Source organism: Saccopteryx leptura, chromosome 13, assembly GCF_036850995.1.
Source record: "Saccopteryx leptura isolate mSacLep1 chromosome 13, mSacLep1_pri_phased_curated, whole genome shotgun sequence".
Taxonomy (NCBI): domain Eukaryota; kingdom Metazoa; phylum Chordata; class Mammalia; order Chiroptera; family Emballonuridae; genus Saccopteryx; species Saccopteryx leptura.
Genome location: NC_089515.1, coordinates 41,650,589 through 41,673,301, shown reverse-complemented (window position 1 = coordinate 41,673,301; position 22,713 = coordinate 41,650,589). Strand labels below are relative to the sequence as shown.

At 52.5% G+C, this 22,713-nt stretch overlaps 1 protein-coding gene across 1 annotated transcript in view; it reads left to right on the top strand.

The window, feature by feature from the left end:
• IL16 (interleukin 16) overlaps nt 1-22,702 on the top strand; it is a 94,662-nt gene extending 71,960 nt beyond the window's left edge. Inside the window, exons 10-19 of the mRNA XM_066355651.1 lie at nt 4,591-4,723; nt 9,647-9,734; nt 10,340-10,764; nt 15,735-15,876; nt 16,706-17,777; nt 18,996-19,155; nt 20,776-20,877; nt 21,657-21,915; nt 22,154-22,276; nt 22,376-22,702. Of these exons, the coding sequence (XP_066211748.1) occupies nt 4,591-4,723; nt 9,647-9,734; nt 10,340-10,764; nt 15,735-15,876; nt 16,706-17,777; nt 18,996-19,155; nt 20,776-20,877; nt 21,657-21,915; nt 22,154-22,276; nt 22,376-22,569 (2,698 nt within the window). The 3' untranslated portion in view covers nt 22,570-22,702. The remainder of the gene's footprint in view (nt 1-4,590; nt 4,724-9,646; nt 9,735-10,339; nt 10,765-15,734; nt 15,877-16,705; nt 17,778-18,995; nt 19,156-20,775; nt 20,878-21,656; nt 21,916-22,153; nt 22,277-22,375) is intronic.
• The last annotated feature ends 11 nt before the right edge of the window (nt 22,703-22,713 follow it).

Sequence of the window (22,713 nt, the reverse complement as noted above, 5' to 3'; positions counted from 1 at the left end):
TGGGTTTTTTTTGTTTTTTTTTTTTTGTTTATAATTTAATTTTTTTTAATTTATTTATTCATTTTTTAGAGAGGAGAGGGAGAGAGAGAGAGAAAGAGAGAGAGAAGAGACAGAGAGAGAGAAGGGAGGGAGGAGCTGGACACATCAACTCCCATATGAGCCTTGACCAGGCAAGCCCAGGGTTTCGAACTGGCGATCTCAGCATTTCCAGGTCGATGCTTTATCCACTGCAGCACCACAAGTCAGGCCCCTGTCTCTGGTTTTGAAAAGACCCCTGATTTGCAACAGAAGGGATTCCCTAGGCTGTCAGGAGGTTACTTTGGAGGCAAGACACTCAGAATGATCCAGCAGCATGGAAATGACTGGGGAACGTGTTAGACAGGCAGAACCTAGGCCCCTCCCCAGACCTGCCAATCAGAATCTGCATTTACCATGCCCTGGGGTTGTCTGCACGGGAAGGCTGGGAGGCCTCGTCCGGGGAAACCGGGGCAGAAGAGGGAACGTGAAGGAGCCACGCTTTCACCCCGATTTTACTAAGTGGAGGGAGGAGTGACGTAAGTAGGCGTGTGGACGAGGTTCGCCTGCATATTCTATGTAGAGAAAGAAGCTTGCTGAGCAAATATGTAGTATTCACTAAATTTCTTGGTGGCCTAAAGAAAATATTTTCAGGCATCCTTTTGTAAAAAAAAAATTTTTTTTAATTTTACTTATTCATTTTAGAAAGGAGAGAGAGGGAGAGAGAGAGAGAGAGAGAGAAACAGAGAGAGGGGGGAGGAGCAGGAAGCATCAACTCCCATATGTGCCTTGACCAGGCAAGCCCAGGGTTTCAAACCGGCAACCTCAGCATTTCCAGGTCAATGCTTTATCCACTGCGTCACCACAGGTCAGGCCATAAAATTTTTTTTATTTGTATTCAGTTATCAGGGTGATATTGGTTAATAAAATTATGTAGGTTTCAAGTGTATGACTCTAGAATACGTCATCTGTGTATTGTATTGTGTGCTCACCAGCCCAAGTCAAGTCTCCTTCCATCACCATCTCCGCCTCCCCCTCTTCTGCCTTCCCCACCCCCATTCCCTCTGCTAATCACACTGTTGTCTGTGTCTGTGGGTTGTTTAATCCCTTTACCTTTTCTTACTAAAATCCCACAAGCCCCCTCTCCTCTGACAACTATCAGTCTGTTCTCTGTTTGAATCTATTTCTGTTTTATTTATTAGTTCGTTTTGTGTAATAGATTCCACATGTGAGTGAAATCATGTGGTACTTGTTTTTCTCTGACTGGCTTATTTCACTTAGCATAATGCTCTCTAGGTCTATCCATGCCAGAAGTGCCCAAACTATGGCCCGCAGGCCGTATGCGGCCCCCTGAGGCCATTTATTCGGCCCCCGCCGCACTTCCGGAAGGGGCACCTCTTTCATTGGTGGTCAGTGAGAGGAGCATAGTTCCCATTGAAATACTGGTCAGTTTGTTGATTTAAATTTACTTGTATTTGTTCCCGTTTTGTTTTTTTACTTTAAAATAAGGTATGTGCAGTGTGCACAGGGATTTGTTCATAGTTTTTTTTTATAGTCTGGCCCTCCAACGGTCTGAGGGATAGTGAACTGGCCCCCTGTGTAAAAAGTTTGGGGACCCCGATCTATCTGTTGCAAAAGATGAGATTTTCTTTTTTCTTTTTTTTTATGGCCACATAGTATTCCATTGTGTAATGTACCGCAGCTTTTCTATCCACTCACCTACTGACGGCACTTGGGCTGCTTCCAGATCTTGGCTATTGTAAATAATGCTGCAGTGAACATAGGGGTGCACATATTCTTTCAAATTAGTGTTTCAGACTTCTTTGGATATATCCCAGAAGTGGGATGGCTGGGTCAAAAGTCAGTTCCATTTTTCATTTTTTGAGGAACCTCCATACTGTTTTCCACAGTGGCTGCACCAGTCTGCATTCCAACCAGCAGTGCAGGAGGGTTCCCTTTTCTCCACATCCTCACCACACTTGTTGTTTGTTGATTAATTGATGAGAGCCATTCTGACAATTTGGGGCTGATATCTCACTGTGGTTTGTTGTTTTGTTTTTGTTTTTGTTTTTTTTACAGAGACAGAGTCAGAGAGAGGGATAGACAGGGACGGACAGACAGGAACGGAGAGATGAGAAGCATCAATCATTAGTTTTTCGTTGCGCATTGCAACACCTTAATTGTTCATTGATTGTCTTCTCATACATGCCTTGACCGCGGGCCTTCAGCAGACCGAGTAACCTCTTGCTCAAGCCAGTGACCTTGGGCTCAAGCTGGTGAGCTTTTTGCTCAAACCAGATGAGCCCTCGCTCAAGCTGGTGACCTCGGGGTCTCGAACCTGGGTCCTCTGCATCCCAGTCCGATGGTCTATCCACTGCGCCACCACCCGGTCAGGCTCACTGTGGTTTTAATAAGCATGTCCCTGATGATTTAGTGACATTGAACATCTCTTCATATACCTATTGGCTACCTGTATGTCTTCTTTGGAAAAGTGACTATTCAGGTCCTTCTCCCATTTTTTAATTGGATTATTTGTCTTTTTGGTGTTGAGGTATAGGAGTTCTTTATAAATTTTGGATATTAACCCCTTATCAGATGTTTCACCAGTAGGCATTCCTGACTTATTTACAAGTAACTTGTAATAAAAGTAGAAATCTAAAAATTATTTTCAATAAGTAATCTGGATGTGATAACAACCTTTTTCCCCAGTTAAACTTGTTACTTTATGTTCACCTGGCCCAACATTCATATGTAGAATATGTGGTCTCATATAGTCTGACGTCATGTGTACTCATAATGGGTTAGGTTCTGCCGAATCAGCAGAGTTTTGACATCTTGTTTAAGGTTTCCCTGTAATTGCACTCTGCAGAGGCAGCCCTGGTTAGGATGGTGTCCTGATGGAGCTCCTGAGGTAGAGGGGGATCTGCTGTCACCTGCAGGAGGGTGACAGCCAGTCTGCTGACCCACTGAGCTGCTGTTACCTGGGCATGGCCGCAGACTGGGGCTGATTGCTTTAGTGCCAATACCTTCAGACAGTTTTCCCTCCTAGACCAGCAGTTGGGAGCGATTGTTCGGGAAGTTTTTGCTTTTCTGGGCATTTGGTGCTGTATGGGTATGCTGCTTCTTCTGTTGCAGCAACAGAAGTGTGTCCTTTCATTTCAGTTATTAAGCAGACCAGCTCAGCAGAGGTGTAGGAAGAGGGGACAGGCGACCTCAGTGGAGAAACGGTGCAGTCAATAGGTCACCCAGGTTCCAGTCCTGTTCTGTCCCTGCTGACAACTAGCAAGGCCAAGGGCAGCAGACTGGGGCCACTGCCTGAGTTTTTTTTAAATAAAGTTTTATTGGAACAAAGCCACAGCCACTTCTTTACATATGGTCTATGGTAGCTGTTTTCAAGCTACAACGTAGTCAGTTGAGTTGTTGTGACAGGAGGCGTGGCCCAGAAGCGTCAAGTATTTACTAAATGGCCTTTTCAGGAAAAGTTTTTGGCCCGTAAACAAGGTACTATTAATGAGATAGTTTCTCCATCTGTGAAACAGGGGGCTGGACTAGAATTCTAATTACGAGCGAATCCACAGTCGAACTATAATCCTAGCACGCAGCCTACAGACTATTTTACCCCTTATAGTACAAATCCTCCAGGTGCTGATGCTGCCGTACCTTTTGTACATCATTTTTCCTTGTTGAGGTTGCCAGTAACTCCATTCTCACTTGACAATGCAGACTCCATCACTTTCTTTCTTTTTTTTTTTTTTTTTCATTTTTCTGAAGCTGGAAACAGGGAGAGACAGTCAGACAGACTCCCGCATGCGCCCGACCGGATCCACCCGGCACGCCCACCAGGGGGCAACGCTCTGCCCACCAGGGGGCGATGCTCTGCCCATCCTGGGCGTTGCCATGTTGCGACCAGAGCCACTCTAGCACCTGAGGCAGAGGCCACAGAGCCATCCCCAGCACCCGGGCCATCTTTGCTCCAATGGAGCCTTGGCTGCAGGAGGGGAAGAGAGAGACAGAGAGGAAAGCGCGGCGGAGGGGTGGAGAAGCAAATGGGCGCTTCTCCTGTGTGCCCTGGCCGGGAATCGAACCCAGGTCCTCCGCACGCTAGGCCGATGCTCTACTGCTGAGCCAACCGGCCAGGGCGACTCCATCACTTTCTTAACTTATGTTGTTTTGTAAGCACTTTAATTGCTCCCCCTCCCAGTTATTTCCTCTTTACATTTTAGCGTATACTCTCCCTCCTTCCTTCCAACATTGCACATATGGGAAAACACTAAGGCCCAAAGGGAGGGTGTGGCTGGTTAAATTGTGGTTAAGATGGGAAAGGGAGAAGGAAGGCCACGGACAGACCTCTGCTATGTTGCCTCACTAACCGTGCAGCGGGGGATGAGCCAGTTGTTGCTCGGGGCTGCCCTCCTCGTCTGAGTTTCCCGGGTGACCGTGGACATCTACTTAATAACATGGTTTTTAGGTTGCATCAAACGGCCCCAGCAGGAGTGTCCCCCTGCCCCCCATCAGTGACCGTCCCAGTGCCACATTGATGAGCTTGCCCGTGGCTTCCTGTTCACACGTTCACAGGTGTGGCGATGAGATTGTGGAAATCAATGACTCCCCGGTGCACTACATGACCCTTAACGACGTCTACGCGGTCCTGAGTCACTGCAGCCCCGGCCCCGTCCCCATCACTGTCAGCCGGCATCCAGACCCGCAGGTAACGCCCTCCTGGGGCATCTTGCTTTTCCGAGGCTCACTCTGTTAGCACTAAAGTTGGAACAACAACAAAAAAAAAATGACTGGATTTCAACCTCAATTTCTTGGAACGTGTTCCAAGTGTCTGAAGTAACAAGGCATGCAGAAGTTCACTGACCAGCTCTTAGACACCGGAGGCAGGGGCATTGCTGATGGCTCTTGCAGCTGGGGTACAGGCTCTAAGTGAGGAAAATACTGACCCAGGGTCCTGACAGTGGGTGAACGAGACTTATCCGTCCACGCGCCTGGTGGATGCCCCTTTTGTGACTGTCAGGAGCTGAGCATCTGAGGTGAGTTCAAAGCACGCACACAGGTTGTGACCTGAAGTTCCCAGTCTCCTTGAAGAGGACGACCTAGAAATGACTGCAATACAGAGTGGTAACTACTATGGGAACCCCAGGAAACTGAGGCACGAACTATCAGCAGTTGTTTTCTTCTGGCACAGAATTTGAGGCAGGTCCTCCCATGCAGTGTGAAGAGAGTTATGGAGTCAGGATGTCAATGAACAAAATCAGTGGGTTCCTTGCCCAACGTGCACATAGAAGCCAGAGTCTAAGGCAACAGATTTTCCTTTTTTAAAATTTTATTGAATTTATTTGGGTGATAAATTTATTGGATTGATTTATTGGTTAATAAAATTATGTAGGTGTCAAGTGTGTGAGTCTAGAATACATCATCTGTATATTGTATTGTGTGTTCGCCGCCCAGAGTCAAATCTCCTTCCATCACCATTCATCCCTTTTACCCTCTTCTACCCCCCCCCCCCCGCCTCTGGTAATCACCACACTGTTGTCTGTGTCGATAATTTTTTTTTCTTAATCCGCGTGCCTTTTTCACCCAGCCCCACAACCCCCTCCCCTGTGACAGCTGTCAGTCCGTTCTCTGCATCTATGAGTCTGTGTCTGTTTTGTTAGTTCATTTTGTTCACTAGATTCCACATCTGAGTGAAATCATAAGATACTTGTCTTTCTCATCAGAGAGAAAGTGGCTTATTCCACTCAGCATAATAATCTCCGGTCTATCCATAATACTGTGGCAAAAGGTGAGGTTTCCTTCTTTTTTATAGCTGTGTAGTATTCCATCGTGGAAATGTATCAGATTTTTTTTTTATCTACTCATCCACTGATGGAAACTTGGGCTGCTTTCAAATCTTGTAAATAATTCTGCAATGAACAGCATTATTTAGTCTGATGTCAGGTATCATGAGTCCTCCAACTTAATTCTTCTTTCTCAAGAATGCTGTGGCTATTCAGGGTCTTTTGAGGTTCCCTATGGATTTTTTTGAATATTTGTTTTAGTTCTGTGAAATACGCCATTGGTATATTGATAGGAATTACCTTGAATCTGTAGATTACCTTGGGTAATATGAACATTTTTAATGATGTTAATTCTTATAATCCATGAACACAGGCTGTGCTTCCTCTTATTTGTGTCTTAATTTCTTTCTTTAGTGTCTTATAATTTTTGAGTATAGGTCTTTTACATCCTTAGTTACATTTATCCATAGTCTTTTGGCTTTTCTTTTGATGCAATTGTAAATGGGATTGTTTTATTATTTCCCTTTCTGATAATTCATTATTGGTGTATAAAAATGCAATGATTTCTGGGTATTTATTTTGGTTCCTGCTACTTTACTGAATTTGTTTTTTAATTCTAGTAATTTTGGGGGGGGAATCTTTAGGGTTCTCTATATACAGTATCATGTCATCTGTCAATAATGAAGCTTTACTTCCTCCTTTCCAACCTGGATGCCTTTCGTTTCTTCTTTTTATTTCTGTGGCCAGGACTTCCAGTACCATACTGAATGAGTGGTGAGAGTGACCGTCCCTGTCTTTTCCTGTTCTTAAGAGACATGCTTGTAATTTTTGCCCACTAAATATGATGTTGGCTGTGGGTTTGTCATATGTGGCTTTTATTACGTTAAGGTATGTTTCCCACTTTCCTGAGAGGTTTTTTTTTTTTTTTAAATCACAAATTCGTGCTTGATTTTATCAAATGCTTTTTCTGCATCTCTTGATAGATCATATAATTGTTTATGTGGTGTATTGCATTTATTGATTTGCAGATGTTGTGCCAACCTTGCATCCCATAATTAATCCCACTTCATGATGTGTGATCTTTTTAATGTGTGGCTGGATTTGCTTTGCTAATAATGATATTTTGTTGAGGATTTTAGCATCTATATTCATCAGGGATATTGGCCTATAGTTTTCTTTCTTTCTTTTTTTTTTTTTTGTGTGTGTGTGTGTGTGTGTGTGTATTTTTCTGAAGCTGGAAACGGGGAGAGACAGACAGACTCCCGCATGCGCCTGACCGGGATCCACCTGGCACGCCCACCAGGGGCGACGCTCTGCCCCTCCGGGGCGTCGCTCTGCCGTGACCAGAGGCACTCTAGCGCCTGGGGCAGAGGCCAAGGAGCCATCCCCCAGCGCCCGGGCCATCTTTGCTCCAATGGAGCCTTGGCTACAGGAGGGGAAGAGAGAGACAGAGAGGAAGGAGGGGCGGGGGTGGAGAAGCAAATGGGCGCTTCTCCTATGTGCCCTGGCCGGGAATCGAACCCGGGTCCCCCGCATGCCAGGCCAACGCTCTACCGCTGAGCCAACGGGCCAGGGCTGGCCTATAGTTTTCTTTCTTTGTAGTGTCTTTATCTGGTTTTGGAATGAAAATAATGCTGGCCTCGTAATGAGCTTGGGAGTTTTCCCTCCTCTTGAACTTTTTGGAATAGCTTGTGAAGGTGTTAGTTCTTCTTTGAATGTTTGGTAAAATTCTGTGAAGTAACGCAACAGGTTTTTTTTGCAGAGAAATATGGTTTATCTTTCAGCTAAATAGGAGCCCAGAGATGAGGCTCAGATCGGTGTCTCCAAATAAAGACTTGAGGCTGCAGAGTCCCTGCCCAGGTCCAGTTCTGCTACTTACCGATTGGTGAGCTTGGACAGTTCACCTAAGCTTTCTGAGGTCCGGCTGCTCAGCTGAGAAGGTTCTGTTGCTGAGGGCATGTCTCTTGTTTTGAGAGGCTACCGTTGCCAGGTTGTGCCCAGCACTTCAGTTGATTTAGTCAGTATTTTTATTGTTAAAATATATTTAACATAAATTTTATCATGTTAGCCACTTTTAAGTATAGAGATCAGTGGCATTAATACATTCAGTTCTGCAAGCATCACCACCATCTGCAGAGGTGTCCATCTTGCAAAGGTAACTCCCTCCCGCAGCCCTGGGAACAAGCATGTGTCGCAGGCATCCCCAAACTACGGCCCGCGGGCCGCATGCAGCCCCCTGAGGCCATTTATCCGGGCCCCCGCTGCACTTCCGGAAGGGGCACCTCTTTCATTGGTGGTCAGTGAGAGGAGCACTGTATGTGGCGGCCCTCCAGCGGTCTGAGGGACAGTGAACTGGCCCCCGGTGTAAAAAGTTTGGGGACCCCTGATAGAGGGTGCTTGATGTGAGCATGCACTCGGGCTCATACAGTTGTGTGTGCTTTTGTGACTGGGTTTTTACTTAATGTAATGTCCTTAAGGGTCATCTGTGTTGTATGTAGCACCTGTCAGAATTTCCTTCCTTCCTAGAGTGAAGTAAAAATTCATTCTGTGTATACACCATTGTTTGTTCATCCACTCATCAGTTGATGGACACTTGGGTGGTTTCTACCAAAATGGTGGTTGTGAAGAACTCTGCTGTGAGCACAGGTGGACAGACATCTGTGGGAGACCCCTCTTCTACTTGTTCTGGCCTGTATATCCACAAGCGGGGTTGTTGGGGGTGGGGGGGAGTTATATTTTTAATTTTCTGAGGAGCCTCCATAGTATTTTCCATTCTGGCGACACCAATTTACATTCTCATCAGGAGTGCGCAGGGGTTCAATTTCTCCCCATCTGTATCAACACTTGTTCCTCTGTTTTGATAGGAGCTGTGCTAATGGGCGTGTGGGCGGTATCATGGCCTCCGTGCACTTCCCTAACGCCTGGTTACGCTGAGCACATTTTCCTGTGCTTATTGGCCATCTGTTTATCTTGTTGGGAGAAATGTCTATTCCGGTCCTTTGCCCATTTTTTAATTGGGTTGTTTGATTTTGTTTTTCATTCTTTTGTGTACATTGTTGATTGACACAGATTTAATTCTGACCTAGTCTGGCTTATGTATATTTTATTTTGTTGCTTGTAGTTTTGGTATCAGTTCACGTGAAAACAAAACACCTGCCCTCAATGGGAGGTAGGTTCTATTGTTTTACAGAGGTAGGAATGGACGGCTAACTCCAATTAAGTGACTTGTCTAAGTGTACACAACTAGACACAGGGTGAAGTGGGACTTGAACGCAAGTGTGTTTGGCTTCAAGAGTCACACTCTCGGGTGGCTGATGATGATGGTGATGTCACGATAGCATTGCCAGGGTGGGTCAGTCCCAGGGTAGGCTCTGCAGTGGTGACTTCCCCGAGAGCAGTGGTTCTCAACCTTTACCACTCGAGGACCGGTGAAAATAGGAGAATGATTTTGGGGACCGCTAAGGCAGAAATCACCCTGAGCGTAAGTGGGAGTGACTAAGACCATCGGGCCTATAGTCTTCATACAGCGTCAGGGTGGTTAACTCTTTCACGGACCGGCCAGTGGATCATTGGTTGAAAAACACTGGCCTAGAGTTCTGTCACAGCGGAGAGAAGGCTGGAGAGTGGAGGGGCCACCTTGTGACCCTTTTATGGTCAGTCTGGACTTGATCTAGCAGAGACTCGGGAACTGCTGACGCCCAGGCTGCGTCTGGAAGTGGAACGGGTTAGCTGTCTGCAGCATGGCCTGGAAGGAAGTAACCCAGGGGCCCATTTTGGGAGCCAGAACAGGGATGGGAGCCTGCCGGAAGGGTCACCGTGGTTTATCTGAGATGATGTCCATTTCCTAGGTCTCTGAACAGCAGCTGAAAGACGCCGTGGCCCAGGCTGTGGAGAGCCTCAGGTTCGGAAGGGAGCGGCACCAGTGGAGTCTGGAAGGTAAGGGACACTGGGAACTTTTCTTTGGAATATCTTTGTCTCCTTAGCTTTGAGTTTATAGACATTACCTCACCCCGCACCCCAGGAATACATAAGAATGGTCATCATGGGCAAGCCTGGCCTACGGACAAGGTTTGGAAACTGGCATCTCACTAGCCAGATGTGGCTCACTTTATTCTTTCCTGGGAGGCACAAGATTTTACAGCCCTCTGAATGAGATACCACACACCCCTTCCTCCGGCTCGGGAGCCGTGGGGGATTACTGCCCATCCGCGTGTCCTATTGGCCGAAGTGGCTGGGCCTGCAGGCCCCCCCCGGGTCAGTCACTGCTGCTGGGCTGCCCTCCGGCAGAGCGGCCCCTGGAGGACGTCATGAGGGTCCGCGCCTCCCCTCATGGTCAAGCTGGGCCTGTGCGTCTCAGGGCACCTCCCACGCAGACAGAAAGCGGGTGAGGATCCAACCTGAAGTCCCAGAGCTCACTGCTGAGCCGACTCAGGTCCTGGGTGCGTCCTGACCAGGAGCCGGCCGCCTGGGGTGCAGTGTGCTGTCCGGACACTGCTGGCCCCGAGGCGCCGCTCTGCAGTGTCCCCTGTGCTTCGATGCAGGTGTCAAAAGGCTGGAGAGCAGCTGGCACGGGAGGCCAGGCGCGGAGAAGGGGCGCGAGGAGAGCTCGGCGCCGCTGCAGCGCAGGGCGCAGCGGGTGATGGTCCGCTCCAGCAGTGACAGCAGCTACATGTCCGGGTCGCCGGGGGGCAGCCCCAGCCACGGCGCCGAGCAGCAGCCCTGTGACCTGGAGGACAGCACAGACAGCCCCACTGCGTCCCTACAGCAGGAAGCCGATCCCCTCCCGGAGAGCCCGCCCCTCCCCCAGGAGCAGGAGGACCACCAGCCACTGAAACTGAAGAAATCCTTTGAGATTTTCGTCAGAAAGCCCACGTCCTCCAAACCCAAGCCTCCACCCAGGAAATACTTCAAAAGTGACAGTGACCCACAGAAGAGCCCAGAGGAGCGCGCTGAGGTCCCCGTCCTGGTGAGTGAGTGCCCTTGGGTTGCGTCTGCGTTACATACAGTGCAGGTCAGGCTGCTCTCCTGCGGTTGTTCCCTGAACTCACCAGGATGGAGGGTCACGTGCCACATGCGCCTGAGTCAGTGAAGACCGCTGAGGGCATCCCCCTCCTTATTTGTGGGGGAGGTATACCTCCCGGCACCGCGTGGAGGGGCGGGGAAACCGCCCTGGCGCACTCTGGACGCAGACGCGTTGGGATGGCACTGTCAGTAAGTGCGCAGCACAGGCTGCCATTTGGTGTCCCGGGGAGGGTGGTCATGGGGAGCACTCACGGGGTCAGGGGTGTGTGCGGCCTCCGCCGCGCGTGGTCTCCGGCACAGTCAGTGCACCGCCCAGCAGCAGCCAAGTCTGCCTCAGTCAAGGACTGCTTCTGCTCTCCTTCCTCTTTCCCCCTCCCTCTCTCTGCTGCCTCTGTCAGCCCCCTCCTCACTTGTCTCCGTCTCTCCTCCTCCTCTCTCTCTGTGTCCTCTGTCTTTTCCTCTCTCTCAGCTTCTTCTCTCCCCTCCATTCCCTCCGTCTTGTCTCCTCTTAGCTCTCTCTCCAGGAGCCAGAAAGGAGGGGTGGTGAAGGAGACAGGAGAAGAGGGGAGGAGGAGGGAGAGTAGGGGAGAGGATCAGGTGAGGAGGAGAAGGAGATGAGGAAAGGGGGAGAGAGATAGGGAGAGAGACAGGCGGAGAGAGTGACGAAGGTGGGGGTGACAGGCGAGGAGGGAGAGAGTGAGGCAGATAGGGCTGAGGAGAAGAGAGAGCAGAGAGCAGTAAGAGTGGAGACAGAGACAGAGATAACAGAGGAGAGAGAGATGAGTGGGGGGAGAGATAACAGGATAAAAATAGGGAGAGAGAAGAGGGGAGTGAAACACACAGGATAAAGGAGAAGAGAAAAGAGAGCTGAGGAGAGAGAGAGGAGAGAGGGAGATAAAAGATAGGAGGGGGAGAGAGATGAGAAGAGAGGAGGGGAGAGAGATGGGGACCCAGGAGGGAGAGAGAGGGCAGGGATGAGACAGGCAAGAGGGATGCAGTGAGGGAGAGAGATGAGGACCCAGGGGAGAGAGAGCCACCACTCACAGGCCCTCAGTGCCACAGGAGCCACTCTCAGTCCCAGAACCGGAACCGGTACCCTTGACGTCTGCAGTCTTGATTTCTCAGGCCCACCAGCGTCAACAATAGGAAACCAATCCACACCTCAGATTTGAACCTGCTGCCAGAGACTGTCATTTCAGAGACATAGTTGGCTTTTTTATTATATGTCCCTTTATTAATAGGCTATTATTTTACTACTGAGCAGTACTACTGACTTCTTATCAATTATTGTTGGTACAATCCTAGAAAGTAATGAACCTTGAATTACCAGTATTGATTACTACCTTTTTAGTAGCTTCTTTCCCTACAATTACTGCAGACCCCTAACTACCTGACAGCGTACACCCTCTAACTGTGAGCTACCATGAACACCAGCCTGTCTGCCTGCCCCAGAGACTTAAAACCACCCACGGTGTCCCCTCCGCCACCCACACAACCCAGACCTCGGGCCACCCCAGGGAGCCCCACAGGAGCAGAGGCCCCGCAGCTGCACAGCCACACTGTGAGCGAGCTTGGGGCCACACTCTTCTCAGCCACGGCCTGAAAACAGTCTGCTCACTAACAGCAGCAGGTGACTCCCAGGAGCTGCCACCCACCTGCCTTCACCTACCACAGCTGATCTGACTGGAAAGTGACCCGTACTTACATCTCGGTCTAACATCTCTGTCATTCCTACAGAATACACTGCTGTCACCACTCAGCCCTCCCACTGCAGGCCAGTGACAAACACCATGACGGGGAGGCACACACCACACTGACAGCTCCAGCCCGCCCTCCACACGAGGGGGCACACGGACTGCCCACCCCTCCGTCAGCGTGGGCACGGCATAAACATTGCTCATCTAGTAATACAGACTAAAAATTCTTACTCCATATATAAAAACATGACATTTTTTTTTAGAGCCCGGAGTGCTGTTATACTATGGGACCAAGAACATGACTTTTTGAAACCTAATTTTAAGGACAGGAATTATCCATTGGTCTAAAGACCTGCAATTTCTGAAACTACAAATCAAAGTAATAAATCTATTTGTCTTCTCAATAATTCCTCTACTTATCCTAACAATCAAAGCGACCACCTCTAAAACGTACAAAAGGAAGATGCACCCAAACTGTGTGAGAAAACTAGAGTTGCACACGCCTTCGTCACGCGCCTGACCCCAACAACGATAACACCCATCCAGCTGGGCCGGGAAACATTAATCTAGACCTGACATTGGGTAACTATTCGAACTCTAAAAATAGCACTAGGACTCCAGCTCAGCAACTTTCAACCCGTGCGCTGCAGGAAATTTTTAAAACCTGCAATACCTGACTATTTAGTCAAGGGCACTGATCTCTTTCTCCTTAGATTGTCAAATAAAAAATGACAATACTTATCCAATGTGAATGAGTCAAAATTATACCTATTTTTTTGGTCAGATTGGCAAAAAATATATGTGTTTGGTTTTTTTTTTTGGTGTGCTGCAGAATTTTAGTAATTAGTTTACACGTACCCTGAGGTGAGAAAGGTTGAAAGTCGCCCTTCTGGTGAGATGGCTTCTCCCTACTATTCACAATAGCATGACCGACTCCCAGCCTTCCCAATGTGTTACATATACTCGGGTGCTAACATCAACCAACTTTCACACACCTCCTTACATTTCTCATTCCAGTAATAATCTTCGTCACTGCTAACATTCTTTTTCAGTCATTCATTGGGCGAGAAGGAGCAGCCATGCTGGTGGCTCTCCAAGAGATCTTAAATAACCACATCTAGAGGCTGGGGAAGATCTTCAACAGAGCTTTCTTCTCAACCTGACAGCACGGGTCTTCCAAGCGCTGGTCTCCTGGCTGCAGCGGGCACACCCGCTCAGGACCTCCCCTGAGGAGGCCCCACCCTGTCTCAGCCCCACCCAGGCACCAGGGTCACGGCAGACCCCCTCAAAGTGAGCGAGCGTATCCAAACAGTAATACTCTACAGAGCCGCCATCAACACGCCATTTACGGCAATCTGTGCTCTTGCCCAAAATGATGTTAAAAAAAAATTGTAACCTTTTCTACCTCAAGCTAATTAGGTATAGCCGTAGTAACCATGGGTATTAACCAGGCATGACGAGCGTTCCTCCACATCTGTACACATGCGTGTTTGAAAGCCATGTTACTATGTCCTGGCTCCATTATTCGTGGTCCAGCCAGTGAACAAGACACCCAGAAGATGGGTGGTCTATCCAAAGTGTCACCCTTTGCCACACCTGCCCTTCTCATCGGAAGCCCAGCACCAACACAGATGCTTTTCCTCACAGGATTCTACTCCAGTTATCAAATTCGATAATCTAGCGATTGAAACTACAAAAGCATTGTATGCCAACCCCGAGCCCTACCAGCTGGTTGCCATCACTGCTCCAACAGCTCTCCGTGGCACCTAGGAAAGCCGAAGACGCCTTCCTGTTTGCCGAGACAGAATTTTGTGTCAGGAATCATGGTTATACGATTAACCCAAATTCATAGAATCTGGCATCAAATATATTAAAGGATTTTCAGTAATAAAATTAAAAGCTACACCTGAAATAAACAACTCATGAAAATAACGTTAGAGACTCCAACTACATAATAGCTAAGACTCAGACTGGGGTTAGATGCCCCACTCCGCTTAGCCATAAACCCACACTGTGACCAAAGAGATTAAAGTGATTTGCCCGAGTACTGTCACAACAGGTTAAAACTCAAGGCTTGGTGGTGCTTTATCTCCCTCTAGAAGAGCCTGTTCTATAATCCATAAATCAAAGCACTTGTCCTGCTGAGAGTGCCTGTGGGCTGCTGTCTGCAGCGGGCCCTAAGGAGGAACTGCAGGAAACACAGATATGAAGCATGAAGAATGAAGCCAGGGTATAGTTTATGAGAGGGAAAGAAATGGGCTACCTTTTGGATTTCAAGAACCTTGTGTTTTTCTCTATTTTTTTTTTTTTTTAATTTGAGAGAGAGGAAGAGGGATAGAATGGGGGAAGGTGGGGAGAGAGAGAGAGAGAGAGAAGCATCAACTCGTTTTCCTTAGTTTTTTCTATTTAGTTGTACACTCATTGGTGACTTCTCCTATGTACCTTGACTGGGGATCAAACCCATAACTTGGCATGCTAAAACGCTCTATCCACTGAACCACCTGGCCCGGGCCAAGAATATCATTTTAATTACACAAAAGTTTTTGTGAAACCAACATCTAAAGGAGGATTTAGCAGTAAATGAAGAATACAGACCTGAATTCAATCAGGGCACGAATCACACTGCCCGTCACCCTTCGCAGATAGCAAGACTTGATGTTTCTAACGATTACACGTGCACATACGGATGTGTTCATCCTTCCCTTCCCTTACAACACATCTTCTGGTCGTTGCATACACAACCTGTGCATATCTGTGCATGGGAGTTGTGAGCTTATTTCCTGGTTAGGAATTAGCCTGGTTGCAGGCTCCACAAAGGTGTCATTGACCAGCTGTCATCTCTGTATTTGTGATGTCTGTTTTTAAGACCAATTTGGAATGCATTCTCACACCTGGTGATCCTGTATTAAAATATGGCATTTTTTTTAATTTAAAAAATAGTAGCCTTTGTTTTCTGTAAAAAACAAACAAAACACCCCACCCCAACATAACCAATGACCTTATTTCTAGTCCTGCGTAGGTGAGAGGAAGTGACTCGAACACAGGCACGCGGCGTCAGTGACACAGGCCGCAGGAGGGACCCGCTCACAGGCCAGCTGGCGGGCTTTCTCACAAAGCCCTCCTCACAGCCGCCAGTCCCAGGCAAAGAACCTGCCTTCTCTTCTCACAGCCGGAGGCTACCGTTTTGACACAGTCTCGCTTCCTGTTTACACCACAGGAAGCCAGAGAGCTGCTGCCACCGCAGGAAGTCACACCAGTGAGAGTCCCCCATGCCACTGCCTGCTGCCCAGGACCCGCAGTCGGCCTGCAGACAGCGTCCCCCGCCGAGGCCGAGCCCGCGAGGAGGAGAGGCAGCCCAGGTAGGACTGTTCGGCTCTTCCAGAAGGGCCTTCCGCACAGAGCCCTGGGTGAAGGTCAGACGTGGCCTCGCCTGACCCGTGCTCTGCCTCACAGGACGGCTGACGGACACTCGGAGCCCCGTCACGCCGAGGCCGCAGGGCTGAGGGTGCTGGGTGGGGTGGGAGCCTCCCGTCTCGTGGGAGAGGCTGGGCTGTGAGGGCAGGAAGGCAGGAGTGGACAGGAGGACGGCCCTCAGGAAGAGGCACAGACACACCCACCTCGCCGCTGCGGGCGGCTGGGCCTGTCGGCGTCCCCGCGTCTGAGAAGGCGGATCAGAGAGCAGGGACAGTGTTCCTTCACCGCCTGCACGCGTGAGACAGGAACACCTGGTCCTGCTGACACCAGGGGACCTTCAGTAACGGGGTTGGGCCTTTAGTAACGGGGGGGGGGGGCGGGTGAGAGGGAGAGATACAACACAGGAGAGGGGAGAGGATGAACACGACCGTGACCACACGGGGGGGTCTCACCCTGCCTGTGTCCAGGCTCAAAGACAGCCCCTTACACTTCTGAATGTTGGCTCCGTCGATTCTAACGAGCCGCACGGAGGACCACATGTTCTGAGCTCTAAAACTGCAGGGCGCTGTGACATTGACATCCACTGTGGTCCCGCCATCCTGCCTGCTGCATTTCTTGCAGGTCATGGTGCCTCGATAGTTCCTCACCCAGCCACGGGCCCCCCGCTTCTGCTACCACCCTCCTCCGGAATCCTTCAGCTTTGAAAACAAACCTTAGGCTGAAAACGCTCAGTCAGACGTAATGCGAACCTCTGGCCTTGTTTCTGCTCCCTAGAGACGGAAGCCTCTCCGGTCAAACACCCGGTGCTGAAGAGGCAGGCTCGAGTGGACTGCAGCCTCGACGGCCCGGCCGAAGACCCGTGGGTGAGAATTTCCGACTGCATCAAAAGCCTGTTCAGCCCCATCATGAGCGAGAGCCATGGCCACACTCCCCTCCAGCCCACTGTTAGTCTGGTTGAAGACGGGACTCAGGGCCACCCCGACGGGACCCTCCCAAAGGCGGACACCAACGGCGGCGCCGTCAAAGCTTACAAGTCGGCGGACGTCGTCAGCGTCGTGAAGAAGGGACCCCCCGTGGCCCCCAAACCAGCCTGGTTTCGCCAAAGCTTGAAAGGTTTGAGGCATCGTGGTCCAGACTCCAGGCACCTGCCCGCAGCCTCCTCCACGAAGCCCACGCCTGCCCCCAGGGAGCACCTGGGCCCACACGCCCGGGCCTCCAGCTCCATCAGGCAGAGAATCAGCTCCTTTGAGACCTTCGGCTCCTCGCAGCTGCCTGACAAAGGAGCCCACAGACTGAGTCTCCAGCCCCCCAGCTCCTCGGGGGAGGCAGCAAAGCCTCCCGGGAGGCAAGAAGGAGGACAGGTGCCTGGCTTTTTGGGGCGAGGGGCTCCCCCCACCACTAAGCAGCCACGGCCACAGCAAGAGCAGCTGTGCCCCGGTTCCCACTCGGCCACGGGGGCCAGTGACCTGGGTGTGCCAGGGACCCCTCCCCGGGGGCGGCTGCCCAGTGAGAAAGCCCTTACCCCCGACCCTCTCCCGAGGCCGCTGTTCACGCAGCCCGCGGAGTCCCACGGTGCGGTGGTCAAGATGCCGAGCCAGCGGGCACGCAGCTTCCCGCTGACCAGGACCCAGTCCTGCGAGGTGCAGCCGCCGGACGACAGGGCGGGCAAGCTCTACGCCATCAGCAGCCAGGTGTCCTCCGCTGTCATGAGGTCCCTGCTGTGCCTGCTTCCCTCCTCACCCTCCAGCGGCCAGGCCCCCTGCAGCCCCAAGGAGGGGGCGTCTACGGTGCTCTCGTCCGGCCAGGACCTGGCTGCCAACAGTGCCGACACGGGCTTCTCTCTCAAGTAAGGGTCTGCGCGCCTCTGCAGAGGGGGTCCCGCCACCTCCTCTCATCTCTGAGGGACAGCTCAGCCTTCGGGCTGAGGAGGCCTCCTCCCAACCTGGTCCAGGAGGGGCGGGAGGTGAGGCACGGGGCTGTCCCCTCACGAAGGCACACTTGTCACGGCCCACTGTTGCTCAGGAAGGCCTCTGGAAATTCCTGCTGCCCCTCCTCCCTTCTCCGCACAGGGTTCGTTCCCCTGGACAGGGACCTAGAAGCCTGGGTCCCAGCCCCAACTCTGACAGTGACTCACTGACCACAGCAGGCTCTGGACTGGCCCCGGTTCCTCTCCCATTCAAATTAGTAGGTGGCGACACCTGCCCCACGGAGCCGGGGCTCCGGCCACCGGCGGCCTGTCCTTGTCTCTGCTCGGAGTACTTTGCCCCTCTCTCTCTCTCTCTCTCTCTCTCTCTCTCTCTCTCTCTCTCTCTCTCGTCACTGACCCTCCTGCCGGGGGGTTTGCGACCCCGCCCCCATCAGGTTCCACCAGGCTCCGCCAGTGGCCTGGGCGGGACAGGACAGTCCTGGCAGGGACGCCAGGAGCAGTCCAGGGGCCTGATCTGGACGCAGCACACCAGCACCGGGCTCTTCCTGGCTGACCAGCGGCTCTCCTGTTGGACGTGCTGTGGGACCCGCGTCCCAGTCCAGTTCTGTCAGTCAAAGGGAGTGGGCGCCTATTACTAAACCGTAGTTTCACACAAAATATGAAGTGAAGCTGCAAAAAAATTGCTAGATATCAAAATGAGCTCAACAGAAAAGGAGGCCCACAGCTGGCTGAGTGGGCACCCTTTGTAGTTACAGGTGCCAGCAGCAGGGCAAAGAGGGCAGAGGGGATGGGTGTGTGACGGGCATCAGCCTCAGCCACCAGCCGGGGGCGAGGCTGTGACCTGGCACTGGGACAGAACTGTGCAGACTATCAGCGGCACTCCAGTGGGGGCTGCTGAGGGCTCTGCAGTCGGCCCCAAGGTCGATCTTTCACAGCCATGGGACACAGACAAGTCATCGGCCCTGCCTGAGCCCCGACGTCCCTGGTGCTGTCGGGAGGGGTGCCACTGTTCACAGATTTGGGGCAACGAGTGATAGGACAGGCCTGAGTGCAGGGCACCGCTCCCGGCCTCCCTACGCAGAGACACTGCCCTTGCTCACGTCACGACTCATACCTTGTGCTCTTCTCCCCGGACAGCCTCTCAGAGCTGAGGGAATTCACAGAGGGCCGCACTGAGCCTGCGGAGGCCGATGAGTGTGCCCCCGCGTCCGGCCAGTCGGTCATCTCTCTGCTGAGCTCGGAGGAACTCAAGACGCTCATTGAGGAGGTGAAGGTTCTGGATGAAGCGACGTTAAAGGTGGGTTTCTTTAGTAAAACAGACGAGGGCCGGGGTCAGAGTGCAGTCATTTCCTCGGGCCACAGGGAGGCAGCGCGAGGACCCCGGGCTCCGTGAGGCTGCAGAAGGCAGTTCCCAGGGTGACACCAGCCCAGGGTAGGTCCAGCCCGGGGTGGAGGGGACAGTGTCACTCGGCCACAGTGGGACCTCGGGGGACCTTCCATGGGGAAGGAGCTTTGTGGCTTGTGAAAAGCTTTCAATCACTAGCTTATTGCATCTTTTCAACTTGATCAATGAGAAGAGGAGAGGCTCAGAGCTTAGGGGGTTTTTCCAGGCGATGCTATTTCCTGTCCCACACTGCCTGCCCGCCTGTGTCTCCAGGGAGCTGCTGCTTTGTCTGAGCTCTACCCGGGGGCTTCCCCTGCACCCCGAGAGGTGACAGGCCCCAGGGCTTGCCAGGGCCCCGCTCCTCATTCTGAAAGTCTCACTTCCTATACACTTTCTGAGCACGGCCCACAGGTGTGTGGAGAGGAAGTGGCCGGGCAGCGCCAGGCCGAGCTCAGACAGCACAGGCGGCAGGCCCTTGCGCCTCCTGGGCCTCCCGGTCTGCACAGGCTCTCTGCTGGGACCCCCTGACCGGGCGGGAGGCAGAGCAGCAGCCGTCAAAGAGCTGCACTCCCAGGTCAGGGCCTAGGCGCACCGGGACCACCAGGCTCCCTGGGCGGTGCCACCTCCACGGTCCCCAGGGCTTTCTTCAGCAGAAACAACAGGCAGAGAGTTGTGTGAAGACAGGCCTGTCCTGCCAGGGCACCCCTAGGCGGCATTTGCTTCCAGCTTGACAAGGGCCTCTCACAGGGCAAGGAAGCTGCCTCCTGGGTAAAGGTTAGGAGGTTTGGGCCAGTGCTGGGGTACGGCTGGGGCAGGGAGGCCCTGGGGACTTCAAACCAGAGGGTTCCGGAGCTAGGAGCACGACAGGTGCCCTGCTGGTGTCAGAGCAAGTTGTATCTGGGACAGGTTATCCCCCAGCACCAAGGTGCAAACTGGGGGCCCAGAGCCACCTGGACCAGCCGAGGTGTTTTATTTGGTCTACTACATGGTGTCTTTAACACATCGTTATACTCTCAGCGTTATGAACCTGAATCGGAACCTGAGGCTCTGGCTCCCTTTTCTGAGCAGGAACACCGTGGCGGCCCCGGCCCCTCGAGCTGCTGTGCGCCCCGGGCTCCAGCCCCCGTCACGCCGCGTCCTCGTGCCTTTCCTGCGCAGTTACGTGATCTGGCCCGGCCCCATGTGCACATGCGACCCGGAGCACAGGGACTGTCCAGGCTTCGCAGGGGCACCCCAGGCAGGAGTCCTGGTGGGATCCACCACACCTGAGTGCCACCCACTCCTGATCACGCACGTGTGGGTGGGGCTGGGGGGAGGAAGAGACATCTTCTCGTGGCTTTACACACAATGTTTCTTCTAAGCATCCCATGACTCCAGAAAGTACAGTCCCCGCTCACTCAACAGGCACTAACCCAGGTGTGAGGAGGTGCTGTGATCGAGAGCACAGAGGGGCTGAGCCTGAGACGTTCGCACTGTACACTGTACGCGCTGCTGCACAGAAATGCTTTTTACTGTGTTTATTTCCTCCTGCAGCAACTAGACAGTATCCACGTCACCATCTTGCACAAGGAGGAGGGGGCCGGCCTCGGCTTCAGCCTGGCGGGGGGCGCGGACCTGGAGAACAAGGTGATCACGGTGAGTGGCCCACAACAGATCCTAGGCGGTGGGCCGCCTGCCAGGGCGGGCGCTCAGCGCAGGAGCCACGCTCTTCAAGAAACTTAGGCGACCCCATATCCACCCTCATCATGGCCCTGCACATAAAAAGGTGTCTGTACATCGTACACGACAGTAACAGACCCAGGAAATCTGAGTCCCATGTGGAGCTCAAAGAGAAGTCACAGGTGTGTTGGCCTCACTCGAGACCTGTTAAATCAGAACTTCTTGTGAGCTGTGCACACTGAACACATAGACGGGGTGACTGTGACCATGGGGCCTCACAGAGGGCTGTGCAGCCAGGCCTGAGGACCTGCCGTGACATGTGTCATGGCACACCGGCACGGAAAGGGCCTTGGGAAGGCAGGTCCTCCAAAGGTGGTGCTTCCTGGGTTTGGCCCCCTTGGAGAACAGGGAGTGGGGATGTTGACCTGGATGGTGGTGAAGCTTCCCTGATGGCCGGCTGGGGGCCATGCTGGAGGGGGCACTTTCTGGGCAGTGCTGAGGTCGAGCAGGTATGACAAGGACTTTAACTGAATGCTATCTGGGGTCACAGTACAGAGCCTAAGACACTGTTGGGAAGGATTTGGGGCACTCTGTCTACTGTCGTCAGGGGTCTCTGCTCTGAGTGGAGGGGTGGCGACGCTGCCCACGTTCAGGACTCAGTTGGTTCCTCGTCTCTGCCCCCACACCCTCTGCACTGGGCTAACTGGCTCGGATGCTCCAGCGAGACTCGGTCTGACTTCCTGCTGTTGCCTCAGGTCCATCGAGTGTTCCCCAATGGGCTGGCCTCCCAGGAAGGGACTATTCAGAAAGGCAACGAGGTTCTTTCCATCAACGGCAAATCCCTCAAAGGGGTCACCCACAGCGATGCACTGGCCATCCTCCGCCAAGCTCGGGACCCCAGGCAAGCTGTGATCGTCACGCGGAAGCCGGCGCTGGAGGCCACGCCCAACCTGAACTCCTCCACAGACTCTGCAGCCTCAGCCTCAGCGGCCAGTGACGTCTCTGTAGAATCTAGTAGGTTCTCCCCATGTGGTGGAAGCCCCAGGGAGCGCACCACCTTGGTCCCTGCGGAGCTGGTCCTGGTGGGGCTGCTCGGTCTTTTGTGGCTGGCCTTACATGTTGCTCGAGACACACATCTGTGCATGGACATGCACAAGGTCGGCAGGCAGCACACGCCGGGTCCGTGGACGCTGAGGGTACCCGGGCCCGAGGAGAAAAGCATCCCTAACCATCCCCATCTCTCCCTCTGCAGCAGAGGCCACCATCCACTCGGTGGTGCTGGAGAAGACGTCCGCGGGGCTGGGCTTCAGCCTGGAAGGAGGGAAGGGCTCCCTGCACGGGGACAAGCCTCTCACCGTTAACCGGATTTTCAAAGGTACACTGTGCGTCCGGCTCTTTTTCTCCCCAGTGACGGGTAGGAGCTACCTTTCCTGGTTCCTGTCACGTGAATACACTACCTTCTCCCTCATCGCAGGGGCAGCCTCGGGACAGACTGAGACGGTCCAGCCGGGAGACGAACTCTTACACTTGGCCGGCACGGCCGTGCAGGGCCTCACGCGGTTTGAAGCGTGGAATGTCATCAAGGCACTGCCTGACGGGCCGGTCACGGTTGTCATCAGGAGGAAAGGCCTGCAGCCCCAGGGGACCACAGCTGCTGGAAACCCTTAGGCAGAGCACAGACGCCAGAGCCAGCAGCAGCACACGAATTCTCAGGGGCACTGCTCACCCCCACCCAGGGCTGCTGCCCAGGTCCGGACCGTCTGGGACAGACCAGCCAGAGCGCTGCCCCAGAGGGGAGGCAGTCACGCGGGG